Raw genomic sequence first — 21,594 nt, 5'->3', positions numbered from 1 at the left:
TATCTATAGCAAACAGAAACGATGAGTTTTTTCCCTTTTCACGACGTATCTTCATTTATCTTCACTTGGCTATTTGAAGTTGAAGTTTGGACTCTTAAATCTTCATCGCTCGGGAATGCATATCTAATCCGCGGCCTCAGAAAGAGCCAAGAGTCTTAAGATTCGGGGAGTACGGGGCGCCCCGGGCCCGTTCGATCGCCGGAATATTCCGAGCGCTACTTCCGACGAGGCGGTACATTCCGACGCTTGTGATGCAATAGCTTCGGAGACAGCAGATCCCGTTCTTGCCGACGAGACGTGGTGGAAACTGAATGACGGTCACGAGCGGCACATGCGCGCAGGGGAAAAAGACGGTATCGAGCCAGACGGCTGGTTCGCCCGTTAACAGAAACGGTGCGGCAGCGTCAGTTTCTTCCATCGCGCACGGAGGACGTCCGGCGCCGGAGCGTAATTTCGTCGCGCGTTCAGACGTCCCGCGCCCGGCCGCTACCTGCCGCGTTTGCCACTTTGAAATTCTCGCGTGTGCCCGCGAAGCTGATGTGCGCGCGGAGCTACGCCGGAGGATGAGATCGCCGCCGCCGTCGTCGTCGCCGCCGCGTTCGTTGTACGACGGATAATCACGCGCGGGCGGGGAACCGAGCCAGCGGTAAGACGCAGCGGGAAATTCGCAGCGCGAATTTCTTTATCGCGCGGACGTACGAGACGTCGGTGCACATTCGCGCGCAGCCTGCACAGTAGACGACGTTCACCGCTGCGCGCGGTCATGAGACGTGTCACGCGTGCCGCGCGCTCTCGCACGCGCGCACACGCCGCGCGCGCCGGTGTGGAGCTCGGATTCCCATATTCTCGTCTTATCAGCGAGTGACATTTGCCACCCGTCTATTCCCCGCGTTTCCGCGTAAGGTCTGCCCGCAATTGCCCCCTCGTTAATAGAATTCTGCCCACTCGGGATTCTCTCGGCAACTTTGTCAAGCGCAATCGTCGGGTCTCGGATGACATTTGTTTTTTTTTTTATCTAACACGGGGCGAGAAGTACCGAAGCGTTTACTCTCAGCCTCGGTAATGTACTCATTAAAGAGTAATACCTCCGTCCGTCAGTTCGGCGAGCGCTCCGAAGCGGCGGAGCCTAGCTCCGGCGTGTAATTAATTTGCATATGAAGGGCGTACCATCAAGATTGAAACCGAACGGCGATGTACCGAATGCATTATCGCTTCCTACTTGCGCAGTACTAGCCGCTAATTATTCGGACCATTACGGGGGCGAGGACGAGCGCGGTGGCAATCCACTCGGTCTTAATAGATTAAAATGCTTTACCGTGTAACGATACTATCAATTAAAGCGATCCCTCATGAGGGACATTGTTTCATAAAAGAATAGCTCAATCGCCCAGCGACCACTAACCAGACGCACTGTACGTGCGTACACTCGCACGCGCAGAGCGCCACGCGGTACTTGCTGGCTCTCCTTCTCTCTCTCTGTCTCCCCTCTCTCTATCTATCTTTTTCTTTTTCTCATTTACTTCTCCACCTTCTCTCGCTGCTCCGACGGTCGTCCCTGGCGTGTGCGCGCCGCATTACGCATTTGCGCACCATTCGGCCGCGTGCGTGCGCTCGCGCGTGGAAGCGAGCGGTGGAAGCGACGGCGACTCGTTAATTAGCGTCGGTGCCTATCGCCGCGGGAGATAAGCCGTGAATAAGGCGCGAGATAGGTGAGCGAGATTGAGGCCGCGGCGAATATCGGGACGCGACCCTGACTGCAGGCAGGCGTCCCGAGGGATTTTCGAGGTCAAGGGAACCCAGCGGCGCCGCGCCGCCGTCGTGCGCGAATGTTACGACATTCCCTCGCGAGGTCAGACCAGGTCGGCCCGCGCCGCCGCTCCGACACCTGATCCCACGGATTTCTCATCCGTCGCCGTCCCGACAATCGTCGGCGCCGCATTCGTCGTGGCGGGAACGTGTCGCGAATAACATTTGCACCTCGGAGCTACTCGTTATCTTGGCGCGATTGCCGAGGAAATCGAATAGCTCTACAGTGCACGCTACAGTACACGTTAGAGACCCTGTAATCATAGACTGGACATAAGAGTTCGGCCAGTCTTATGGCTAGTCTCTGATTACAGGGTCTCTAGTACGTGTCTTAGACAGGCGCCAGTCTCGCGGGCTCATGCTATTCAGCAGAAACGAAGCGACAGACGCTCCAGCAAAGCGCTTAGTTTCTTTTAATTACAAGTACATGTCTGCTCGAGCGAAACAGTTATCGCAGATATCGATCGCGGTATGCTGTGTTCCCCTCATTTAATTGTACTCTCCTCAATCCTTACACACGTATACGCAGTGTTGAAGATAGAGCTAGCGTTTCTTTTCCCGAAGCTCGACAATTTGGGATAGTCATATCGGAAAATTCTTCCGCTATTTTTACTCAGGGAGTTATCGTTATCTTCCGAGTCTATCTCTTTGTGCCTAGCAACAAAAACGCGACACGTTTCTCGGAATGAGATACCGCCACAAAAACGCAATAACAGCTTGGAGGAAACTTAATTGCGCAATTGTTCAATTGAACGGTGATCTCACGGAAAACTCTATTACGAAGACGGTTTTATCCTTGTTCGAAAGAAGTGCGAACTCGTTAGTAACAGCGCAAGTTGTCCGCACGTAAATCATACAAAAAATTACGGGGTGCGCGATATTGTTGAAGGGTCGCATCTGTCTCTTCGACATATTATATTTGTGATCTTCCGGTAAGTTCTGCATCGTGAGAGAAATGCGCCCGTAAATTCTAACGATAACACGGATAGCGAGTCATCGGTTTCTCCGGCGTTAACCACACAGAATGCAAATGCGGGAAGCGAATGAATTACAACCGCAAACATATTGCATAACGCATTTTTTATCGGGCGCTGTCTGCTCTATTCTTGAAATTGTCTTACGGCTAACGATGAGAGGCATAAAGCAACTTATAATAAGCAGTTTTCAATAACAAAGCCACGTGGCACTATTTATATAAGAAGCGTCAATAATTAAGAAATATAATTCCTATTCTCAATAACGTGCCAAATAATTTTTTAATGACTATAAGATGCTGCTTTTTTATTAAAACAACGATATTCCTTATTTCTCTTTTCTTCTCTCTTTACAATTTTCTGTAATTTCTTATACAACTCGTACATTTTTATAAAATAAAGAACGTCATAAATTATTCTTCTCCTTTTTCAACACTTTCTAATTATTTGTTATTTATATCTCGGAAGATTGCGACTGCAAGATATACTTATCTCTCTCTCTCTTTGAATAAATATTAGCACATGTATTTAATCTCGACGTGATATTACGTGTTAGCGTTTCTTATTAAATTTAATTAATATTAAATTTCATTATTTAATTTAAGTGAAATTAAATTTCATAGTTCACTGACGGACGTATATAAAGCTTAGCATGTATGTGCAATGGGTTACGTAATACAAATATAACTACTCAAAAACAGAGGCAGTCAGGTCATAAGCCTCATTTGTTTCTATTCTTCTTAAAGTGGCCATTAGGTGCATTAAACGATTGAGCGGTCAATGTCGCGACGGTGTAATTCAACCTCCAAAGCTCCGGAAATTACATAATTATTAATCCGCACCAGGTAATTGAATCACGGTAGTTCAGCAATTGATTTTCCGCGACAGACGTTGCTTAATGTCTAGTCTTGTGTTTTTTTTCGCTGATTGCGTAAATCTTGAATGGCCTCGCCGTAATACTTTCGCGCTTAATAATTTTGAGCAGAAGTACATAAACATTAGTTCTTAGTTATTTAAATGAATAAAATTCATATTAATCTCGATATTTGGCGATTGAACAATTTGACGTGTAATTACTGAAAGTACGACAATTATAAAAGATCTTTCGTCATTAATGAAAATTAGTTGCATAAATAACTCTGTTATACCGCAGAAAAGTAGGTTATAAAACATTTCTATCACATAATAATACTGTTACGTGTGTTACGATGATTTTATAACAGATAATAAGTTTAGCGACAGACATTATTTACATTGCATACAATAAAAAGGTTTACCTACGTAAAAATATATTTGCATCGCGTATAATAAAAAGATTTATCTACGTGAAAAGGGTCAAAACACAATAAATAATATGTGAAAATAAATTTGTAAATAAATTATTTATGCAAGCGCGAGAGAGAGTCATTAAATTTTTTGCAAATTTGCATTCATAATTGCATTAAATTTCTGAGAGTCAGTGCTTTTGTGTTAAATATTCTGTAATTATGGGTAATGAAGCGTTATATTTTGTTGAAAATTTCACGTGCTTACGGATGCAGCGATAGTTACGAACGTGTGCAACACATATGGAGTATAAGTACTAAATTATATTCATAGTCTCACGACACAGTAGTCGCAAAATCACGTTTGCTATACAAGATCGATAATGCGAATTAATCTTATAGGAAAGTAAATTAGATAAAAGAGAGAAATACAAGAGATGAGTTTCCATGCGTCGCCATAAATTGTATATCAACGCTTCTGTCCTCCGAAATTATGCATACATAATTGCTCTATTGCCGTGCTAAATAAACCATTTCTGCTCGAAAGATAAACTATTTACAAACCACGCTGCTAAACTATTTATATGTAAGCGAAAATAGCTTCTATAACTAAAATAAAGGTTTTTAGCCAAACAAGAATGCTGCATTATTTAAAAATAAATGCTACACTTGTTCAGTTAATTAATAAATAATAGATTTCATCGTTTATTTTTGCAGACGTCGTTTCGCGAAATCGTCCAATTAAATATTAGACAATGACGCGTCGCGCAATTATTGTATCAACGATTATCGATGACTAACTAGAACAATACACGGGCTATCTTGATCAAACCGATTTCTTATCTCCGGCTTTACTTTCGCCCACCATCTTGCTGCTATTAATGCCGCGTTAACGAGCCGCGATGGGGTACGATGGGGATCGTGATAGTCATAAATTATAACTCATCGTTAATGCGATCGGCTCGTGGGAATGGAGCAGGTTGTCGAGCTCTAAGAACGTTTGCCGAAGAGAAGAGGCCGCGCAGCGGCACGAGTCACACGTTGTACGTATTTTCGTAACGTCCGTCTGTTTATGCGCCCTGTATACACACGCTGTTTATATAGACGCGCGTTGTATGCCCGCGTATATCTACGAGATACACGTCGGTGGCCGATTACAGATGCCCGTATTAATGGTCGGCACTTGTGCGCTCGCACTCGGCGCGCATCCCGTTTCGCGTAATTCCGAATGCAAGTGCCCCACCGCCTCGCTTCCTCCTGCGTCGTAATATTTTGCAACATTTCGTGGAAACCGTCGTTTCGTTGACAATCGGCGCTTTACACGGCGAAACTGCGCCGTCAGCTGATCGTCTGACAAATCGACGGCAGCGGTCGAATTCCTCCTCTGCAGGAAAGCAACGGCGAGTGAAAACTGCGCTGCCGCGAGTAGAAAACATCCGGGAGGATGTGGCTAATTCTCGGAAGTTGCGGTTACCGATGTCGCAAATAGCAAGTTTCGGCGAGGTCGGGGCCGATTCGCGAATCCCTGCTTTTATTTGGAATCTCTGCGTTTATTCTTCCTGAAAACTTGTTCTACAGTCTCCTCTCGCGTCTACCATCTTTCTTTCTTCAATAAGTTATAGGTCAAGGTGATTGAGACCAGAATTGAGTGTTTTCCTTTAGGTCGGCACACACACATATATAATTCAAATCCAATTTATATGTCGACTGGAGAACTGTTTTCTTTGTAGTAAATTTAATTATTCAAACACATCAGACGTTATCTTTCACAATCTAATTATTCTACTTATTTACTATTTTGGGGATTTTAATTTATCGAGCATCATCTTTCTACGGTAACAGCAGCGGCACGTAATATCATAACAAGAAATGTATCTCGCAGAATACAGCGCTATAAAACTTTTGCGTTGACCTTGACGATAAAATATGTGAGCATCTCTACGAACTCTTTCATTTTCAAGTGCCTCGTTTATTAATGTAACTTTTTCCTCTTTCTCTGCCTGGTAATTTTATCTTCAGCTACCATATCTACGTTATTGCCGATACGCCAAGCTAGCATTTATAGTCTTCTCCCATTATGTTCTTGCACTTGAACAATTTTCAATTTTAAACTTCATTCGAAAGTCGAGGGCCTTAAGGATCTTACTACAGGCCCAACATCGTACTACGGACCCTGTAACGCTGGACGATTACTTCATAACGTTGAAGTATCTTTAGATTTGGACGGATCGAAAATCATGGGTCGATATCTAATAATAGATCAAAATGCGAATTCATTCTTGGACTCCGGAAACGTAGTGAAAATTTATTGCAACAGAGGTGTGTTGCCAAAATTTTGAAAAGTACAAATGTATTTATGTAAAGTATTTGTTTTAGTTTTTCAATCTTTCTCTTGCAAGAAAATATTGAAAATGTTGAAAATAATGTATGCCAAAATTTAGTAAACGTCAAACGTAGAAAATATGAATAAATGTAAATTTATATTTGTAAATTTATCGCACCAATGTGAAGTGTAATTATCGTAAGTTCTCTTCGATGCCAATTACTGATACTAATGTAGGACTCGAGTTACAATAACTTTTCCAGGGGATCGGTTACTTTTTGCGCGCAAACAAATGTTGGTTTGCCGCAAATATTTATCGCGCGCTTAAAAATGTGTGTTTAATCGTGAGTGCTTTCTCGTGTTGACGTACGGCACGTAGGTGCGGAATATGGCAACCGGCAGCTTCCATTTCCTGATGCACCAATTAAGATAAGTCGCGATAAAGCTTGGGATATCCGTTAGCGATATACATACCTATTGATACCAACATCCACAAGAAAGCTTTTAGTAAAACGTAACGTTACGTTACGATAAAATATTAAATTCTAAATTAAACAGCAAAGTATCTATTTAAGCAAATTATGTTAAGTATTAATGTAAAAGCAGAGAAATATTTATTTATCATATAAATATAAAGAATGTTTAAAATATGTTTAATTTATTAATTAACGTAACACATTAATATTGTAATAATTTTTCGATTCTGCAAAACTTTGCGTTTTAATAATCATTTGTTTTCTATTATTAAAATTGATCAATATATTCTTTTTCTTTAATATATTCTAGTCTTTAAATGATTAATATGTTCTCGTTTGTAATTTGTAATTCTGACATTAAAAATGGGATACTACAATTTGTCGATTTATTTTTAATTTATTCCGAAGATAACTTTTACGTATTATAGATTGAAGCTGTCGGGAGATGTACTGGAGTGGCCTTTACGTAAAGACAACAAAATGCCACGTCACCTATTAATAAAAATCTTCGAAGTGACACGTCACTCGTTGTTGTTTTCTACCCTTCTCATTACTTTGATGTATTTTTAATCTAGATAATATCTGCAAGAGGGCAATTTCATGATCAGCAAACTAATCTCGTCGATAATCATTTTAGTTAATTGAATAATTTTAAGGAAATATTTGAAGAAATTACAACGAAACGTTTTGCGACTGTATTTTTAGGAATTTTAAATTACCATCTTCTTCTGAGCCTCTTTTCTCAGTAGCATGACCTAAAAGGATTTTGTAATTTCACTCCGCACATATAGTTCCGTATTTATTTATATTTTATTTCTATTATTTTTAAACAGAATACTTTTAGGAATAAAACTTCAGCGCAATTAATTTATTTGATACGTTAGATATAGACTTTTCTCATCGCGGTCAACAATATTATCTACTTTTCTTTGAGATAGGGTTAGTGACAAGTACACTGAAAAAAATTTCTGGTTGAATATGGACGAATCAGATAATTCCTTTAGGATTTACCAGAATTCCTTTAGGATTTACCAGAATTCCTGTAATCCTACAGAAATTCTGGTAAATCCTAAAGGAATTCTGGTAAATCCTAAAGGAATTATCTGATTCGTCCATATTCAACCAGAAATTTTTTTCAGTGTAGCACTATCTATGGTGTTATAATACGCCATTGACCGAATAGACTTAATGACGCAAAGGCTATTATCTAGATTTTATATACTTCACTAAAGTGTTACACATACGTAACTTGTTACGTAAGCCTATCGTAATTATACTGAGATATCGATTGAGTCGCTTAATCGAAGAGTGGAACCTATTTCAGAAAAGCACGTGTCTGCCCGTAGATATAATTAACACCGGTTAATAGGATGGGGCGGAGGAAGGTGGCGTAGGAGGAGGGAGGGATAACTGCGAAAAATAAATGGAGTCTACGATTCTAAATTGGAATATTTTACAAGCTCGATATCTGAGAGACAGATTTATGCATAAAGAAAATACCTTTTGTCGCGTAATTATTAATCATTTTGACACATCGATCCCCGCTGCATCCGCTTTTTAAACACATGCATCCTGCATCCTTGAGAATATTCCGTTCTAAAAGCAGTTTTTAAGTATTAACGTTTGCATTAGGGTTTATTAGATATTTTGTTGCAGGTGCAGCCGCAAGTTAAAATGAGCAAGTCAACTCGGAAGAGACGCTCTTAACATTGTGAGTACCTTTCACAATTTTACAGCACAACGTTAATAATATAGGTATAACAAAACTTTTCTCGATATGACTATTTTCACTCGGCAACATTTAAGTGTGCTACGTCCTACATAGTGTAGGTTTGTTATAAAGGTTAATCGGTGCAACGATGCTAAAAGGCTCTCTGTAGCGTGATGAACTATCGATTATCCAAAACCCAAAAGCCAATGATTCAAGTGAGAAACGTCTTGTAATACGACTACACGATTTTTAAATGAACGTTTATTCCATTATATATATATATGCCTTCTAAATGTTACATGTGCTGTACATCAGATAAAAGCAAACTTCATTTACATTGTCAAACTTTTAAATAACGATATTAGTGTAACATATTCTTCAGAACATGTATGGTGTAACTATAGCGAAGGCTGCACGTCATAATACACAAAAGATATTTATTTATACCATCAGAAAGCGTTCCGTGACACTACGTTGTGTGTAAAAGAGGAACTTAACCATTTCCCTCTTCGAACAAAGTGTGCGATGACGTCCTTTCTCAGTTGCGGCTTTTTTCAACTTTCTGTGCAAGTACTGAAGCCGTTCACATTGTAACGTATTCTATTCTAATTTCAATCCTCTAATTTTCGGCGACTTAACTCTCGCGAACTCCAAAATAAGAGAATTAAGTATTTATAAAAGAAAAGAAGAGAGAAAATGTGCTTTATTCGAATTACATTTCGTCGAAAAGAAAACGGAGAACTAATGGAGATAAGAATAACCGGGGACTCGCGTATATAAAAAGAAGAAATATACGTGAAATATGTAAACGAGTGGTATTGACGCACATATTATGTGACACCAAGCCATTAAATAATCATTCAACGTCATCTTGGAAACTTTCTTTTTTATCTTCCGAGGACAGAAAAAGAGAGATCGTCGAAATGCATTCAAACCTGCACGCGATCTTGTAGAAATAAGATGTTCACAATCATTAGTTCGATTTTTCAATGTTAAAATGTGAAATGTATTCACGTATGTTCGTAAAAAGATAACGAGATAAACAAGACACCGATCGCATTAATGATAACGAGTTTACTGAAAGATAACAGAATCAACAATGGATCGTGCGTTTTTTTTGTATCTTTAGTGACGAAATAGGATTTTTTGCATGCTTGAATTTTAAAGCAAGACGAAACTGTATAACCTTTAAAAATAACTTCCCCATTGCACAATGCAATGATTAAGATTTTGTCGATTCCTCGGAATTATTCGCGCGGAATTTTCTTTTTTGGAATATCTGAGGATGATTTCAATATCGGGGTTTGCTTGCGTGTCGCAGGTCGATAGGCTAAAGGTCAAGAAACCTTGACGCTTCATTTTACAAAGAGGTTAATGCCCGATTAAGGTTCCGAAGGCTCTATTGAGGTATTGCGTTCATGTGTTGCTTTATCGGAGGCCATACAGATCGGGACTAATAATTAACTAACTAAACACCCGGTCAAACGAGTTCTAAACAAGCAGATTGCGTGTCAGAACGAAGTCCACCTGAACATCGGCGTTACTGCGTGTTTTGCCAATCAACCCATCTTATACAATTAATGAATAACAGTAATTTCTTAAGGTTTAATTGCGCGTTACATACCGTGCGTGCCTTTGCACTCGGCATTTACCCTTTATAAAAGTTTATCTTCCCCAGTGGAAACATTTGGAAAATATAACGAAAATATAATATAATGCAATTTTGTTTAAACGTACAACACATTTGAAAATCTCTCTCAATTGACTTCTTATTGTTTCGTTATCATTTCATCAATATTTCAATAAAAATTCCGTGAAAAGTCATTTTCATTAAAAAGTATAACACAGTTTTTAGTTAGATTCAATAAATTTCATAATTTTGTAATACTTTTCAACAGTGTACTGTAACTTTTCTTATTTCTCACGGGATTACCTTGAATTTTACAAGGAAAATTATGATTTATTTAAAGATTCATTCAGTGATCTTTCGGTAGCTTTCATTTTACTTGTTATCGATTTCACTCTCGGCAAAATGTTTCCACCAGGGTCTGCGTGGTAAAATGTCCACTGAATAAACGTCAAGCTTAGAGCTACACGCAAAAGTATAAACTCTCCGAGATTTACGTTCACTGCATACAAACGGTATCTTGCACGGATATACTGTGCAATCCTAATTCATCGGAACAATTTACGGATACGAGGAATGCGAGGTGTAAATGTCGAACTTCAAAGCTCCTGGACGTAAAGCAGACACTCGACTCGACACATTTTGAGAAAAATGCCCGATAAAGATGTTTTTTTACAGATGCGATACTGATCCTTGTTGACAGAATCGGAAGACGCCGTTATCTAGGCTGACTTTGCCGGAAGTTGGTGGAACGACGCGGAGATGACGAAGAGGTTCGAGTTCAACTGGCAGATTGAGGTGCCGGAAGCACTCCGTTCCGGCTGTGTCTTCGATCGTTGGACGGAGGAGAAGGATAACACTGAAATCGAGCTGAATTGCCTGTTCAAAGTCGACGAGTATGGTTTCTTTATCTATTGGCAGAGCGAAGGGAAGGTGAGGATTTCTGTTTGCCCTTCCTTTTGCGCCGTTTCGTTCGCCTCGACAAAAGGAGCGAAGAGCGCCTCGGACACTCTCAGCATCCTACGAGTCCTAAATATACGCATTTATTTTTATTCCGTGTACCTTTTCTCCTTGCAGGACGGCGATGTCATTGAGTTGTGTCAAGTGAGCGACATCAGAGCTGGAGGCGTTCCTAAGGTAAAACAATGGTTCTGTCGCTTCTAAAATTATGACAATAGCGTTTACGGATTTGTTAAAAGTACGATAATCGCGCGAGTTCTTGCCACAAAAGGACTTGTCGATTAATTTGATATAAAACAAAGAAAAAGAAAGAAGAGGGGGTTTTCCCCCTTCCTTTTGGAAGGAAAAACATGGTGACATTTAACAGCTAATAAAACCGACCATTTTAAGCAGGATCCCAAGTTATTTGACAAACTGCTCAGCAAGCATGGCGAGCAGTTGGAAGAGAAAAGTCTGACCATCTGTTCGGGCGTCGATTACACCAATACCAACTATCAGCACGTCGTATGTCCGGATCCTGCCACAGCCAAGGTAACACACGTGCCGCACACTAATCGCGATAACGGCGGAAACACGGCATCGACACGCCATTCGATTTATCGGTCAAGTAAACTATTATTAGTGGGCTGATACAATACCGATATAACGTTCAGGATCACTATCGCCGATGAAAAAAATAGCTGTTAGTTTTCTGTAGTTTATCACAGTTATAAATGGAATAGCGTCGTTATATCGACATTAGTTCGCAATATGCTATCATTAATAGTTAGTATCTTTTTCTTTAATAGCTCCTGCCATATACAACGATTATACGATGTAATATAAACGTGTGATCGCGATTGTGTTCTCTCGTTCCGTTATCTCGCGAGGCTCTTTTACTTCTTTCCATTACGTGTTTCCGTGTCATTTCCAAGAGAATTTATCGCTATATTTCACTGCAGTGACAAGGAAATAGCGTGCATGCGCCGTACACGGTTCTGCATATCGTATTATCATCGATTCTTTCTCGCGGATCCTTTACACTAGCTGTGCTCAATTTTTATTACGCTACTCGACAATTATTGAAACGACATGTGAACGTTGTGTACGTTTACTTGTTCGTTACTTAAAGCTTACTAACTTGACGTATCTCTTTCGCACTTTAACGTTACTAAAAATCAATCAAAACTTCGGATAGCAAAATTTAGTCGGGTCAAATATGCAAATTTGTTGAGGCAGCAAGATCATTTCACCCCGAGTGCTATAAATAGCGCTTATCTATGTACGTACAAACGTAGCGATGTAACGACTGATAAGATTACTGTAATGTTAACGTCTTAATATGCCTATAGACTTATATTCTCTCATTCCGTAAAAAGAACAATCTGATGGTACTTTATTCGTGTATGTCGTCATAGGTATGGTTGGACGGCGTTCGATCGATTACGCACAACGTCAAAGCGAATAACGTTTGCCCACTTACATGTCTGAAGAAACAGTAAGTTTGCCAATGCATTTATATACGCCTGCACTAACGCGTCTGTAAACAGCAGTACTGTTTACCTCTGTGAAATAATTAGCCATAAACGTATTCCGCGACCGACGTATGTAGCATAACTTCGCGATTCTTTAATTCCTTGCCGGCGCAAACGGATTTGCAATAAGCTGATTTGCGATAAGCTGACAAGGAAATTCGATTTAATCCTCAGAAATTACAATGCTTTCAAAATTCCTTTTCTCTTCAAATTTATACATTTTATTGAAAATGTTCTCTCTCTCTCTCTCTTTTATTAAAAGTGAGATTATATTAGATTTCATGGCAACAAAAGACTTAATAAAATTTATAGTACTTTATAAAAGTTGTTAAAAATATACATTTATATTAAAAACGGCGTATGATTCTTCTTTCTTCACATTTTTTAAGAAATGATAGAATCGCGAATAAGAGCGATTCCTTTGCGCAATTTCAGTTGGATGCGACTCAGAATGCTGGTGGACCCTAATGGAAAAGTTCCAGTGAAAGTGGTCGCGAGAACTTTCGCCTCCGGTAAAACGGAAAAGCTTGTTTACCAGTGTCTCTCTGAGTTAGGCCTACCTAGCGGAAAGGTATCTTGATTATTGGAACGACTCATTTGTGGTATTTTCATACCTAGATCAAGATATTGCAAAGATTTTCTTTATACGTATTTCTTTTCTTAATACGTAGAACGACGTGATAGAACCCGATGACTTCACCTTTGATGCATTCTACGCGCTTTATCACAAAATATGCCCGAGGAATGATATAGAAGAATTATTTCAATCGATGTGAGTACTTTTTCGAGAAAATGTATCTAAATCGATACTTTTTGTATAGAAAGAATTATTTTCTTACGAGAGCTACTAAATACAAATTATTATCTCATATTATTTAGTGAAAAATACACTCATAATTATTGGTATATTTTTACACATTTTAGTTTTTGCAATACTTTATAGTTTGGATTTAACATAATGCAGACAGAAAGTCTCATATTAATTAACATGGCTGATTATTCATCCGAAACATTTTAGAACGGCGGGTAAGGCCGATACGATTAACTTGGAGCAACTGATCACCTTTCTTAACGAAAAACAAAGAGATCCGACTCTAAACGAAATTCTCTACCCATTCTACGACGAGAAACGTGCGATGGAGATCATCAATGATTACGAGCAGAATGAAGTTGCGCGTAATGAAAGTAAGAGCTTGATAAGCAAATCATATATTCTCGCGACGTTTTCCTCGAACGGTTCTCTCGAATTTGTCTAAAATTAGACACGATTGTTCGCGTCTTTAAAGCAAAGATATTGATTCTTTGTAGATACTTCAGTTGTCTCTTTATAAATTAAATGTATTAGGGTGTCAAAGATATCACAGGCAGAATAAACTTTAATGAGCCTGCAAAATTGAATCGGCTTCAATTGATTAAGTGTCGTTTGGTTTGGCCGGAACTGAAGAATTGATGAACCGGCTTGACTTCTAGACAACTTTCTTTCATACGTAATTGCATGCTCAGGAACGATGACGAAGGACGGCTTCATAAGGTACCTGATGTCCGACGAAAACGCGCCAGTTTTCCTCGACAGACTAGACGTTTACATGGATATGGACCAATCTCTGGCGCACTATTACATCAATTCGAGCCACAACACATACCTGAGCGGACGTCAATTCGGCGGAAAGAGCAGCGTCGAGATGTATAGACAAGTTCTACTCGCTGGGTGCAGGTAAGGGACACTGTTACACAAAATATGGAAATAATGATTATTCTCGATTTGTGCGACAGTAACGATTTTCAATATCCGTTGCATTTATAGCTACATCGATTTTCTCGCCAGATTATGAATACATCGGTTTGAATATACAATATTGCATTAGACGGATACACTAATCTATATTTATTTTAAATAAGCACAGTGTAGCTTATTTCCTATAATAAATGCAGCATGATTTTAGGAATTAGTTTAATAATATATCTAACTTTTTCAAACATTCCTTTCTACACTTGCTCACATAGTTACATTTAGGTAGAACAACCGATGACTATTAGAATTAGATTTTCATCTGTTTTTCTCGATTCGAATTGAAAGGTGCGTAGAATTGGATTGTTGGGACGGCAAAGGGGAAGACGAGGAGCCGATAATCACTCACGGCAAAGCCATGTGTACCGACATTCTATTCAAGGACGTTATATATGCAGTCAGAGACACGGCCTTCGTTACAACGGAATATCCAGTGATTCTCAGCTTCGAAAATCATTGTAGCAAGAAGCAGCAATACAAACTGGCCAAGTACTGTGACGAAATTCTGGGTGACCTGTTGTTGAGGGAACCTCTGAAAGAATATCCTGTAAGTTCGTACGCACATCAATTAATCACAGATATTGTAAAATATCTCGAAATCTTGAGATGTCGGTTTAAATGAATCATTCGTTTCAATAAATGGTCAATTATTGTTAAAACGTACAAGTATAATAAATTTTGTAATACAATATTAAGCGAAATTTGCTGCATTCTTAGTGCCTTCGTATTTTATTTTCTAAGGAATTACGTTAAATTCGCGCTTACGATAAATCGATAACGCAAAGTTTGATAGCTCTTCCGTATATATAGTTTTAAGTGCACTCATTGCTGAAACATCATTAAAACAGCTGGAGCCAGGAGTACCGTTGCCGCCGCCCAGCATGCTGAAACGCAAGATTCTCATTAAGAACAAGCGCCTAAAGCTCGAGGTTGAGAAGCAGGAATTGGAGCTCTTCAAGCAAGGTCAGTTCGTGATCGAGGACGAAATCAAGGAAGACGCCAGCGCGCCGCCGTCGATCGCCGCTGTTGTGGAACAGCAACCGGTAAAAGTAACAATCATTATGATCCTCAGATTATGTATGGTAGTGACCATTCACCTTAACCGAATTAAACGATCAAAGTCCCGTTTGGTAAAGTTATTCCCCTCGTCTATAGGAAGAAATTTCTGAAACCATAACGTCGGTGGGCATTGTACAGCAGCAATCTGTTACTGGTTCAGTGGGTCTTGGAGAAAGTATAGAGTTAGTAGTGGCTCAGAATTACATCGGAAGTACCACCAATGTACATCCGTGGCTGTCCTCCATGGTCAACTATGCACAACCTATAAAGTTCGCTAGTTTCGACGAAGCCGAAGGTGGGTGAAATTTTTGTATCTCTTTAAAAGAAATTTATATTTTATTTGTAATTATAATTGTTCTCTATTTCAATAAGTGAAACTGCGACTGATGTATCAATCGACAGATCGGTACTTAAGAGCGAATTATTAATTTCAGAAAAGAACCTTCATCACAATATGTCTTCCTTCGCGGAAACGACTGGCTTGAACTACTTGAAAACCTCTGCCATTGAATTCGTAAATTATAACAAGCGACAGATGAGCCGGATTTATCCGAAAGGTACACGAGCCGACTCTTCCAACTATATGCCGCAGGTAAAACACAAGTTTATAGAGCGCAATTTGCGCAACGGGAAACACGAAGAAAAGTCTCTCATTGATCGATCGTCGCGAAACAGGTCTTCTGGAACGCTGGCTGCCAAATGGTGTCGCTGAACTTTCAAACCGCGGATCTGCCTATGCAACTGAATCAAGGAAAGTTCGAGTACAACGGGTCTTCGGGCTATTTATTGAAGCCGGATTTCATGAGACGTGCTGATAGGAGCTTCGATCCTTTCGCCGAGAGTCCCGTGGATGGAGTGATCGCCACACAATGCAGTGTTCAAGTACGTTTCTTGTTCCTTTGAATGGCGATCCAAGTTACACGCGATATCACATTCTAAATTTTGTGTATTTAAAAAGTCAAACAGTTTTATAACTTTTATATATCATTGTCTTTTGTGTTGTACTTTACCAAATTTGTGGTATTATCAAAATGTAATTTTCCTACACACACACATACACACATCACTACACGCTGTTCTTCACTGATTTCGATCAAATTCAGCAACGATAAAAGATATCCAATTGATTATCTAATTGATATACATATATAAAGCTGTTTTTTCCCTCTTATTAATGTAATTACGAAAGAATCGCCCTTTTTATCAGTAATAACAAAGCTTTGTGTTAGTCGTTTGATTGCAATTATAAAAAGTAATGCGAATACGAAATGCATTTTAATTAAGATTCTTTATAAATAAGAAAACACGATAAAATAAGGGAAATAAAGTATATCAAATAATAATCAAAGGAGAGAACTATAATATAAAAAGTCTAAAGATATTAAAAACGTTTACATTATTTGTATCTATTAATTTTAATTTGTTATTATAACATTGCAATAGGTAATAGCAGGCCAGTTTTTATCTGACAAGAAAGTCGGAACGTACGTCGAGGTCGAAATGTATGGCCTACCAACAGACACGATACGCAAGGAATTTCGCACGAGAGTGGTCCCCGCCAACGGTCTGAACCCCGTTTATAACGAAGAGCCCTTTCTCTTCAGGAAAGTCGTCCTACCAGATTTGGCCGCTCTGAGATTCGCGGTATATGATGAATCAAACGGCAAACTACTGGGACAGAGAATCGTTCCTTTGGACGGTCTGCAGGCGGGATATCGGCACATCGCGTTGCGAACTGAGGCCAATTTTCCTATGTCCCTACCTATGCTGTTTTGTAATATTGACATAAAAATCTATGTGCCAGATGGTTTCGAAGGTACGTTTGGCATCAGCCATATTTCAGCCGCTTGATAAACTTGTGCAATTATAATTGTAATAGGTTGTTTAATTTTAATCGCATTATTTCATGTTAATTCTGTCAAAATTAACTATTTCACGTTGTACGATCTGCTTAAACGACAATTTAGTTAAGCGAATCTTTTATTTAAAATCATTTTTGTATGACAATCAATTTTAAATAAACATGTATTAATAATATTAATTGATTAATATACTTTTTATAATTTTTTTAGAATTCATGGACGCCTTGACGGCGCCGCGAGCGTTCAGGAAGTCGGAAAGCATGTCGCAAAATAAAATGCGGGGTCTGGGAATCGAAGAGAGTGATAGTAAAAATAATATGGACAACAAAAACAACATGCTATCTCACCACCAAGAAGCAGCGAAACCAAGAGGTGAGTTGCAAGATACAGAAACTACCAGTTATGAACAACGAATCTACTTATTTTATTTTTACAGAGGAACTAAAGTTCGATCCAATCACTCTGGAAACTTTGAGACAAGAAAAGGGTTATCAAAAAGTATTACGGAAACAGCAAAAAGAACTGGAGTCCTTGAAAAAGAGACACCACAAGGAGAAATTGAATGTCCAGAAGCAACATTGCGTTGCAATAGAGAAGATTTTTAAGGGAAAAAAGTTAGTTACTTCTCTTTCTCTCAAGAGCGTTTGTGAACGCAAAATTGATAGAGTTTAGAGTTTGTAGAACTGATTGTGAGAGCTGCATGAAGTGATAGACAATAATTAACATAATTTAATAAATTACAAATCGATCATAATGTTATAGCAAAGCGGAACTTTCGAGGGACCCCATCGTTCGTCGCGCCGTTTCCGAACAGACGACCCAGTGGTCGCGTCTCGCTGACAGGCAACGCCGGGAGGAACGCGATCTGGTCCGTGGACATCTGGAAGAGCGACGGACGCAGCTGTGCAAATTGTGCATGGCAGCACAGCTGGCGCAACAGAAACAGTTGATCGCGCGACATGACCGCGAGATGAAAGAGATGACCGGGCGACAGGCGAGACTGTCGGTGGAGAGTGCGAAGGAAGTGATGAACGACAAGACCTTGAAGACGCGTGGAATCAAGGAGGGCAGACTCAGAGAGAAGCAGCAAAACAACACGAAGAAATTTATGGAAGAGCGCAGGATTGGGCAGATGATACAAAACAGGGAAAAGGAGAAACTTAAAGTGATCCACGAGAAGCAATTGGAGGAATTGCAGAAGGATATGAACGCGGTAAGGCAACAGACTCTCGCTTGGCTAGCGGCTTTCCCGATAGTATAGCTTTGCATTTATCGCGTTTGCACACAGGAACGATATATTATATGTTTAATGTACAACTTGTAGTTGTAAGCAATTTATATGATCTGATATTGAACGTAAACGTCCAATTTAACATTCCATTAAGTAGATTGCTAGAAAATTAAGAAAATATTTTAGGTCTTTTATATTTATGTATTTATTTTAATAAAATGAATTAATGTGCTATAATAGAGATTTGGTAAAATTGTTAGAAGAGCAAATTTATTGTATATTTTTGTTTTATAATTAAGTTGAATTCTATTTATTGAATATTAAGACTAATTTTGAGTACTATTTCTTATTTTGTTATATAATTATTATATCTTATTTAATATTTTCTTAATAAACTTATTTTCTTAAAATATTTTAATTTTTAATTTTATTTTTCCTATTATTTGTTAAAGTTTATATTATATAACAAAATAATTAATAAGTTATGTACTGTAATTAAGTCTTCTTAAATAAGCAGGTATAACAAATTTGAAATATAAAAAATGTCGATTTTAAAATTAAAGATTTCCTTCACGAATCTTTCATTTATACGATGTTTTTTCATTTGTTTCATAAACATTTATAGAAAATGCATTGGATTATTATGAAATATTATGAAATTTGTTATCCGTATTTAATATTGGTATTGTGTTTTAATATGAATAAGTGTTTTTAAGTGTTTGTTAGAATAATTATTCTTATCGTCAAATTATTTTTTAGAACTGAGGTTTTTAATCCCATATCAACCGTCAAATTTATTTGTGATCGTATACAAAGTTTTTTTCAGATTTAAACAGATATAATTAAAATCAAATAACATAAAATGCATCAATAATATTTTTTAATGGGAAAAAATATATATGTGTTTCTAATAAAATGTTACTTGTCTAATTTTATTAATTTATAAAAAGTTTCTCTTTTCATAAAGAATATAAAGCTAAATTCTCTTGAATCATAAATAATAAAAATCTTAAATTCGCATAAAAGTTCAAGTTATCCGAATACAAGTTTATTTCACTTAAATACCACTTTAAATACCAAGTCTATTTTTGTCAAAATAATTGGTTTACAACTAGTCACGTACACAATTTTTCCAGATCATGGATATGTACAAGAATGAGGACATGGACTACGAGCCGGCTAAGATGCTGGCTGAATTCTACGTGTGATGAGTGCCAGCCAAGTTTCTCCGCAAATTTTCTCCGCAGCGAGAAACACGTTACGAAGGGGAGGACTGTTTTCAGACAATTTACTACTGTCGTTAATTATACTTGAAATTGGGATCAAATTTCATTAGCTGTCGTTCTTGTATCTGCCGACAAATGTCGTATTGTGAGAAAGAAAAATAGTATAACTACATTAACGTTTCTAATTAATTCAGCCAAGTATTTTTTTATAAGCAGACATTTTATGTCTCCATTGTCTCTGAGTACCTAGACTAACGAGGGAGTCAATACAACTAAAGTGATCTAGTCAAGTATTAAATATATATATATATATATATATACTTATACAAAACGTATATCATGATGTCGTGACCGATGTGAAACGGTGTAATGCACCGCGCGATTTGTCGAAGCAAATATTTTTCGATTGTTAACGCTATTGTCGAAGTCTATCAGAGTGAAAAAATGTGTATGCTTGTGCGCGTGTGTGAGACTGCTGTCTGTATTCGTGAATTGATGTCTGCATTCGTGAATCGATGCCTAATGCTGACAGGAACTTTCTCTGTTACCGTGATGATTCCTAGACCATACATACCTTAAGTTGAGAGACGCTCTCACGGTCGGACCTAACCGATAATTCTCGTGACTGCTGATAATGATTAGAGTATTATAAATCGTTTGAGAATCTCGAGACCGTGTAATTTACGGCCAAAAGCTGTAATTTACAAATCGAAGGAAGCGCCTCTTACACGGCCCTTACATGAATGGTCACATAGGATTGTAAATAAACTTTAAACGAGAGCCTAGTATAATAATTACTACGTTGTTGTTTTCATTATAACATGATGTTATTTACATAAATTATTATATCATCCTATACATATATATATATATCTATATTGGATATGAATAAAAAAAATTATGCAAATTACGTTTGCAATTATTTCCGTTTTATTGCATGGATTTGTTTTAGCACGAGCATATCTGTATCCCGATAAAGATTACGATGAGGTAAAAATTACTACAGCAAGTATCAAAGAATATAACTAAATAGAATATAACAAAGAATAAACTAAAAATTACTACAGCAAGTATCAAAGAATATCAAAGAATATATTTCTACGAAACGCACATATTAATTTATAATATTTTCTTTTAGGTGATCCAACTTGAGTTTGAGAACTTTTCAATTAATTGTCCAATTAAATTACGAAGAAAAAGATTGCACTTCGATTATTCAAATAGAGTGTTTCTAAATTATTGGTATACACGAAGATCATAATGATGTTTCATAATGGTCATGATCGAAATAATCGAGTATGTCAGATTTGATATTAACGTCAGCAACAGAAAGTTCTTCATATGGAGCTGAAACATATAAATAAATTCTCCATATGTATTGGTCATTTCAAGACAATATTACACAGTATAATAAGTTTACTCTTCACAATTAATCAATGTGTTTGTATAAAAGAAGACTGATTAGGGAAATGTGAGTCAGTACCAGATTTTCGGTAAATGTCATATATTAAAAGGATAACTTATTTAACAAAATTTACATGTAATACAATGATATACAGGGTGAGTCTTTCCATATCCGACAAAATTTTTGAGAAGGTAGAACGGATCGAGATGAATGGAAAAGTCCTGTACCATTTTGCAATTTTCGTAATAGTTAACGAGTAATTAATTATTAAAAATCGTTGTCTTAGGCCGGCCTACCGCCCAATTCGAGCGCGTGGCGAGATGTGCGCATAGCAATATCGATCGCTAGGCGGTCACATCTTGCCAC

General features: G+C 38.2%; 2 protein-coding genes across 4 annotated transcripts in view; one reads left to right on the top strand and one right to left on the bottom strand.

Annotated features, from left to right (window-relative positions):
* Window positions 1-375: 375 nt before the first annotated feature.
* LOC105565508 (1-phosphatidylinositol 4,5-bisphosphate phosphodiesterase-like) lies at window positions 376-20,620 on the top strand. 2 transcript variants are annotated; one of them, XM_012018763.1, is made up of 20 exons: window positions 376-646; window positions 8,501-8,555; window positions 10,861-11,115; window positions 11,260-11,319; window positions 11,536-11,673; window positions 12,540-12,619; window positions 13,092-13,227; window positions 13,328-13,428; window positions 13,675-13,841; window positions 14,160-14,370; window positions 14,734-14,992; window positions 15,294-15,488; window positions 15,601-15,799; window positions 15,939-16,096; window positions 16,180-16,386; window positions 16,948-17,320; window positions 17,577-17,738; window positions 17,803-17,980; window positions 18,129-18,579; window positions 19,734-20,620. In XM_012018763.1, exons 3-20 carry the CDS (start codon window positions 10,945-10,947, stop codon window positions 19,803-19,805), a joined length of 3,318 nt encoding a protein of 1,105 aa, XP_011874153.1. In that variant the 5' UTR covers window positions 376-646; window positions 8,501-8,555; window positions 10,861-10,944; the 3' UTR covers window positions 19,806-20,620. The 2 variants fall into 2 exon arrangements, with proteins under 2 accessions (XP_011874153.1, XP_011874152.1); XM_012018762.1 differs by having other exon boundaries at window positions 15,294-15,494.
* Window positions 20,621-20,712: 92 nt separating this feature from the next.
* Window positions 20,713-21,594, bottom strand: part of LOC105565507 — a 3,576-nt gene continuing 2,694 nt past the window's right edge. For both annotated transcript variants that reach the window (XM_012018760.1, XM_012018761.1), the window contains exon 3: window positions 20,713-21,170. In XM_012018760.1, the coding sequence (XP_011874150.1) occupies window positions 21,079-21,170 (92 nt within the window). In that variant the 3' untranslated portion in view covers window positions 20,713-21,078. The remainder of the gene's footprint in view (window positions 21,171-21,594) is intronic.

This window comes from Vollenhovia emeryi, unplaced genomic scaffold (assembly GCF_000949405.1).
Source record: "Vollenhovia emeryi isolate VEMERY1.0 unplaced genomic scaffold, V.emery_V1.0 DF939151.1, whole genome shotgun sequence".
Classification (NCBI taxonomy): domain Eukaryota; kingdom Metazoa; phylum Arthropoda; class Insecta; order Hymenoptera; family Formicidae; genus Vollenhovia; species Vollenhovia emeryi.
The sequence above is the reverse complement of the archived record's forward strand: the minus strand, read 5'-3'. Positions and strand labels throughout refer to the sequence as shown.